The sequence below is a fragment of the Parasteatoda tepidariorum genome, chromosome 3, assembly GCF_043381705.1.
Source record: "Parasteatoda tepidariorum isolate YZ-2023 chromosome 3, CAS_Ptep_4.0, whole genome shotgun sequence".
NCBI classification, from domain to species: domain Eukaryota; kingdom Metazoa; phylum Arthropoda; class Arachnida; order Araneae; family Theridiidae; genus Parasteatoda; species Parasteatoda tepidariorum.
Window position 1 is genome coordinate 76,905,458 of NC_092206.1, and position 7,703 is coordinate 76,913,160.

At 30.2% G+C, this 7,703-nt stretch overlaps 1 protein-coding gene across 1 annotated transcript in view; it reads left to right on the top strand.

The window, feature by feature from the left end:
- LOC107436133 (RYamide receptor-like) overlaps positions 1-7,703 on the top strand; it is an 80,954-nt gene that overhangs the window by 17,963 nt on the left and 55,288 nt on the right. Inside the window, exon 3 of the mRNA XM_016047713.3 lies at positions 5,738-5,828. Within this exon, the coding sequence (XP_015903199.3) occupies positions 5,738-5,828 (91 nt within the window). The remainder of the gene's footprint in view (positions 1-5,737; positions 5,829-7,703) is intronic.

The window sequence follows — 7,703 nt, forward strand, 5'->3', positions numbered from 1 at the left end:
TGGAAATGTCACAGAGAATGGGTGAGAAGTGTTGCCCATGGCTAAAATCTCAATTTGTTTATAGAAATTACCATTGAAATGCAAAGCAGTTTTCTGAATGCAGGAATTCACAAGGGAGATAATATCAATTTCAATGAAAGTGTAGTGAAAATTTTGCAACAGTAGTTTTAAACAATCAATAGTACTAGAAATAGGGAAAAATAGAATTAGTGAAAATAGAATTAGTGAAAAGAGAAACAACATCAGAAGAGAGCATTGTCTTGTTGACGGGGATAGACGCACGAGATGGGAAACGAAATCATGGGAATTTTTAACAGTATGGATATTATTAGAGGTGAGATGCTGAGAGCTAAATCGAGAGAGTTTATAGCGTGAGGTATCAATGTTCGAGACAATAGGTCTAAAAGCAAGTTGAGGTTTCTGAATTTCAGGAATTGCATAAAAACGACCACAATTTGAAACAGAAGGAATGCCATAACGTTTAATGTAGTCTGAAGGAGGAAAATAACTTTAGAAAAGAGGCTAACATCTTCTCAACATGATTTTAGTTATCAGATTTGTTGAAAACAACAATCTGCCTACCTTTATCAGCTTTGATAAAGAAGACGTCAGAATTAGAATTGAGTTCCTTAATATCATGTTTTTAAGGGTAGGTGAGATTAGATTTATTCTACTGAAAAATAGAAAGTAAATACCGGAGGGTATTGAGTAATCCAGAAGAAACTTTACTCTGTTTGAATGCTGATTCTAAACGAGCAATAGTAGTGGGAACTGAAAATTTAGAAGTAGCAGCGAAATTTAATCCTAAATTAAGGACCTCTTCTTGTGTTTTGCTAAGAATAAAAGAAGATAAATTAACAAAATAATGTTGGGTTAATGGTTTGATATTATCGTGTGATTGTTTATTAACTCAAATCATTTTATTCAATTTCTTGTTACGATTATCTCTATGTACAAGACACAAAATAACATAAGCATAGTTTTTTCCCTCAAGTACTAAACTGAGAAAAAGAATTGACAACAAGCAAATGGAGGTTAAAAGTTCTTTGTCAATATCCGATAAACGCTTACGAGTATCTGGAAGTAGAATAAATAGCCAATTCACTCCTTTCAACAACCCTTACACGACGAGTATTATAAATGCTACATATGATCACTTAATTTATTCTAAAACAAAATTATGAATGATTAAAAAAAATTTGCATTCAAATGATTAAGAAAACGCGATTGTCAATCACGTAAACGCTTAAAATGATTTAAATTAGAACAATCTATAACTTATCGCAATCTTTATTTGTATCGACATAGCTAATTCTGCGAAATGCTTAGTTAAAGAAGTTTATGTTTTGATGAAAACATTCCAATTTTGCCATGTATCGAGTTAAAACTCGAGTTTCTTATCTTCTTATTCTAGGGAAATGAGCTGATAAAATCGAATAACAATACAGAAAATAATCGAAAATAGCCTTCTTCTTCGGTGGTTATTAGCAATCATTTGAGGGAAGATAGCTTTCTGCAAACCATACCATTCACGGCCATGCTGATTGAAAATTCCGATAAAAATAGCCCAAGGACTTTCGTAACATAATGCGCACTCTACTAAAATAATAATGTAGCAATAGGTAGAGCATTAATTTTAACGACCGGAAAAGAACAATATTATTATTAATCTTTATAAGTATTTCCTAATATCTCCTCTGTTACTTAATTCTTCAGATTATATTTAATTCTCTATTCTCTTTCTGAGTAAAAATAATCATTATAAGTAAATGCTAAGTGGGATTCCATGTAGAAGTAGGAAAAAAGAAATTAAATTCTATAAAGAGCTATCGACTTGCTTGTCTTGATTTTATTGATATATAGCTTATAAGAATTTGAATAATAATTTTGATCGGATATTAAGAGAACTGTTTTTGACTTTTAAATTGAATAATAAAACTAATTATAATACAAATTTATCTGAATGTGAAGATTTAAACGAATCAACTTCGATGGCTTTTTAAAAAAAATTGTTTGAATCAATTCATTTGAATTATAACAAAATGAGTCTATGGTGTTTTATAGTAGTCATTGGTTTAATCATTGTTGTGGATTTAAAAAAGAAAAATAACGGTGACTTTTGGCTTTTAATATTTGTATTAATATCTAGATATTTGACAAATAGAATATTAGTTTTTCTTTTAAACAAAATATGTTGTTTTTATAACTTTATTATACGCCCACCAGAAAAAGTAAATCTAAATTGTCAAACTTTAAATATCATTTAAAATCACTAGAACTAAAGCTTGTTGGCAAAATTCGCTACATAAAAAATAATATTCTTGGTGAAATAAAATTCAGTCTTACTCTCTTTTATCTCAATAACTGTTGAAAGAAATTTGAGTTATTCATCCATTTTGAAACAAAAAATAATGTATGACATGTATTACTCATTTAAGTTTTTCTTTGTATCAGTGCAGTGCATTATTTTAAATATAAAAATGATGCGTATGTTTGAATTAATCTATGAATGAAATATTTTTTTCAAGGCGATATAAAACAAAATCTTGGATGTAGAGTTTTCATTTGATAGATTCGCTTGCAGCCAGATTTTTTAAGAACTATTGCAGCCAGACATGCGGTGTTTAAATAAGGAAATTTTTTTTTTAAAGAAAATAATATATTCTACAAACATAACATATTCTATACTCATAATATTTCAATATATTCTACATAATAAGAAATGATAAGAACAATTAATAAAAACCAACAATTACACTAAGGAAATAATCAATATAATTCAAAATAAAAAGATTTAAATTCAAAATTGTTGTTTATTCAATAAAGAAGTAGTGTTTTTCCTATATTATAAAGTCATGTTATTTCTATATTATACATTCATCGAACGATAATACCTACTTTATGATAAAAATATTTGGTTACTGTTTTCTGATTATTAAACGCTAAATAAGTTATATTTACTTTATAGCAAGTTTAGCGTTTTAATTTGTTGGCAAAAAACAGGTTTTTTAAGACTAGTCGTTCACTGTTTGGTTCTCGAGTGAACCTTCTCCCACTTTCACCCTTTTGGATGTCTCTACTTTCCTTCGTTTGCTGTGTGGAATTTAAATACTTAGCAAGTCATATTTATTTTGTGCAGTTCTAAAATAAGAATTTTTCATAAGGTATCCTAATTTAAATAAAAATGTTATTAATAACCTTCATAAACGGGATGCAGCAAAATAACCTGGACAAACAATTTTTTAATATAACTTAATTAAAATTAAATAAATTAACAAAATATAAAATAATGATAAAAGTATATTTTTACTAATAAATAAATTTAATTGGTTTTAAAGTGTGGCTTTTGCAGAGGGCGAGAGGTGCAAATACTTATTTTATATTTTATCACCATCGTTGAACAGTCGACTCAATTAATAGTTTACGACTACCATTAGTCAGCTGCATGACCTTGTAGTTTTGGACCCAATCCAGAAGACAGGGAACCTCCTGGATCAAGTATTGGGAGAAATTTGTCTTCGTGGAGAACTTTTTGATTGAACTAACCCGCATTTGTGTAACATGGAGAGAAAAACCACGAAAACCTCCCACAGTTAGCTTAAAGGCAAGGGAACTCTAACCCATAATCCATCTACCACTGAGAATATTTTACGTTAATACTGTTGGTGCGAGCCGGGTGCAGAATTCGAATCGACCAGCCGCCATTGGGATTCGAACCAGGATCACCTCATTGGGAGGCGAGCACTCTATCCCCTGAGCTACCTCGGAGCAAACACTTATTGAAGCTTTCAGTAATTGACTGGATGATCTTTAATCTATCCCCCATTCCACCCGAAGCGACTGTAGCAATAGTTCCTAAAAGGTGTTCAGCGGAACTCTATGGTTCCATGGAAATATCGAAATGGTTCCACGTGAAATTTTTTATATACCAGTAAACATTTTTGAGACTTTTAAAAGGCAAACCAATAAGATATTATTTATTTGATATTTCGGTTATTTTTTGAAATTATTCAATGAAAAAGAAGTAATAAACTTTAATTATTTCTTATCTAAATTATGCACTAGTATTTCTCACCGAACGTTGAAATTCAAAATAAAATAACCAAATTCTAATTAAAAAAGAAGTATTTTTCTTCTTTTCTAAAAAAAAGCACAACATAATTTAGCTTATTTTATTCACTTCGACTTACGTATACTCTAAAAACTACCCGATAAAAAGCCGCTGTAGACCTATGCATTTAACTGTCGAAGATAAAACTTAATTTTAAGCTTTTATTGATGATAATAATTAATAAAATAGTAAATTAATAAATTAATGAATTTTATAAGTTTCATTAATTAATAAGTTTCATTCTTCAGAGCAAATGTTTTCAAATTAATTTGTTTTTCTTTTCTTCTTTTTTTTGGTATATTCGCAGCTGTTATCAAGCTTGTTTTTAAAAATTCTGGGTACTGCCGAAAGAAACTCGACATTTAAGGGTTCTGTAAACGGAAAAAAAATTGGCAACCGCTGATTTGGAGAGTCCAAAATTTTGTGTTAAACAATTGTGTTCAAAGCAAACGACTGATTTTACTCTGCAATTATTATTGCTTAAGCAACATTAAAATAGCGCGTCTTTTGCTTGATGTCGCAACCCCCCTCCTCCCCCAAAAAGACAATACGTAAACTAAGAGATATAGTATAAATATATCATAATTAAAATAGCAGACAAAAAGAAATGAGCATTCGCGTTAAAAAAATGAGTTGACTTTTATTATACAATAGTTCACCATTCCCTACACTAAGCTTTTCAGATAAATTGATAAACTAATGTAGATAAAAAAATGATTTTACAGAATTCCGCAACAGCGTGTTCTTTCAATTATTCATAATGCACTCTCAGAAGGAAAACTCTCCCGTTTGATGATACCAGGAAGATCCGGAGTTCGAATCTTGCATCGGGCATGCTTGTAGTTTATCTCTTTCTTCTATTTGTTCTTTTTGTGTTGTACCACCTATATGGAACCTACGATTAAGTTATTATTAGTAAAGTTCAATGCATTAGACACAATATGTCTTTTTTTTTTTTGAAGAAAAATAGATTTACGAAATACATCTTTGCTTTTGACGAAATTTGTTTCCTCGAAGAAGTGACGATAACTTTTTCAATTCAAGTAAAGTTCACTCGGAGCAATGACCAGGAGACCTTTTCGCCAAAAACGAAAAATTTTTCGTGATATTTGAGTATCCATTTTTTGCAGTGTGTGCCAAAATTACTACTTTTAATCTATTACAAATTATCGCTTTGGGGAAAAAAAGTTTAAAAGGTACTGTTTTGAAAAAAAATGTCAATCTAAGAACTAGAAATCGATAAAAGAAAACATAACTTTTATCAAACCTTGACGAATAATTATCAGGAACAATAACAGTTAGTAGTGCATTAAAATTATACAAATCAGTTTAATAGTCTGTGAGTCCAAAAGGCAGTTTAAAGCAAAAATTGAAAATTCCTTTCAATTTTATTTGGAGATCAAACTGCTTTTCAATCTTTTAACTTTACACTTGAATCGATAATTATTCATTAAATTTTGATAATAGCTAGGACTTTTCCCTCCCTTAAATATAAACTTTCCTTTTTTAAATACTGATATTCACTTTTAAATATTATTACTTCGAATTTTAAAGCGAGGTACGGACAGTATATTTGAGTCTTTGATTATATATTCAGTGTTCTTAATTTGTAAATGTATCTTCCAGGTACAAATACATTAATGTGATTTGGTTTAGCGCTCATTGGTTGGCTATGAGTAACTCTTGCTGCAATCCTTTCATTTACGCCATTTATAACGTAAGTATTATTTTGGTCTAAAACATAACAATATTTTAATATTTTTTTTATTTACTACTGTTGCTATTTCACAGAAGATACTCTTTTGTGAAATTATAATATCTTTCTTTTGAAGTAAGCGGGCAAGATGGTTTAAAATTTGTGCTTTTCTGAAAACCTCAATTCCTCCTTTATCGAAGAATCTCTATTTTGTGCAAGGAATAGGACAATTATAACCAACTTGATACTTTTCTTGCATAATATTATTGTGCAGAAGTTCATAAATAGCTTAAGTATGTTTAAATGGCTTAGTTAAGTGCAATTATTAATACATGTGTCAAAAGGCGAAATATCCACTATTAAAATAGTTTCAAATATTCGTTCATTTTGTTATGATAAACATATTAGTATTTTTTTTTACATGAAATTAAAATAATTAAATATTTTATAAGGAAAATGATTTTGATTTTTTTTTCGATAACTGTTTTTAGAGGGAAAAGAAACAAAGATGAATGAGATGCCACTTTAGGGGTTAGTGAGTGGAGCGAGCAGGGAGTGAAGCTTCCTAGTCCATACATAATCTATGTATAATAAAAAAATAAAAAAATGAGTTTGTATGTGAGTCTTTCTCACTGTCTGAGTGCGTCACTCTTATGACTCTTTGTGCTATGATACTGAAATTTGAACAGCGGGTGTTAGGGGGAAAGGAGGCTTCATTTACATTTTTTACCCCATTTTTGTTTTTGATCATGGAGATGTGAGAGGGATATAATAGTCTACGGGTATGAATTTTGCATTTGATGCAAAAGGTTACTGCTTTTACTACGATCTAAATGAGTCGTATTTTAGAAAAAAAATATTTGTTTTAACCCAACATGCTTACGAGTTTAAACTATAAATAGACTAACTCAAATGAGTAAAGACACATCAGAGTGGCTTAATGGTCTAGCGGTATGGTTCTTTCGAGAGCGAGAGGTCCCGCATTTAAATAGCGGTCGAGTATTGGTACCTTTTCAACTTTTGCTACACTTACAAGTTATCGACTTCAAGATAGAGAGAGAGAGAAAGAGAGGGAGAGAGAGAGAGAGAGAAAGAGATTCTTTCTATTACTTTATACAATTAGAACGTTTTGGTTGAAAAATGAGTTAAGTCCATTTGATAATATAAATTGAAAACAAAACGTAGTCTTTATATTAATAAATATTGAAAATTTAATAAGTTTGTTAACAACATTTGAGGACCTGATTTGACTCATGCTCAATTAGATGTCCTTTAGAGTAGAAGCACTCTCCTTTTTGATTTACTGGGTATAAATATTCAAATTCTTTATGCAGAATAAAGTAAGATTTAAATAATTTATTTCCAATGGCCGAAAACTTAATCAAATGTAACAGGTAAAAAAGAGAACAAGGAACAATAAAATGAATAAAAAAGTTCTCGTCTCATTCAACCTCTCTCCTGCCAGTGCCACTCGGCCAAGATAGTTCCACGTCCCTTTGAAAAAATATAGTTATCCGTAATGATGTGATGGCAGCTAATAGTAGAGTTCAGAAAGTCACCACTTTTAAAAAAAAAATGCTCAGTCAGACAGTTATTTTAATTGAAAAGTCTAAATATTGCAAACGCCTCATGGTGGGACCAGTCGGGTATGTGAATTTTCTTTAAAAATGGAGCTTTTAGAACTTACAAAAATTAGGAAGCGGTTGGAGTCCTCTGTACAGTCCGCAAAAAAAAAAGATATCACCCTGAATAACTTTCTAATGATCCGATTTTCACGAACTAAGTGTCAATCTTAATGGTTCCTGGGGGTGACCTCAAATATGCTAATTAATTAGTGCTAACTATTAATTAAGTTACGAAATCAGACACAAAAACGTACTTTCTCTGAATAAACAT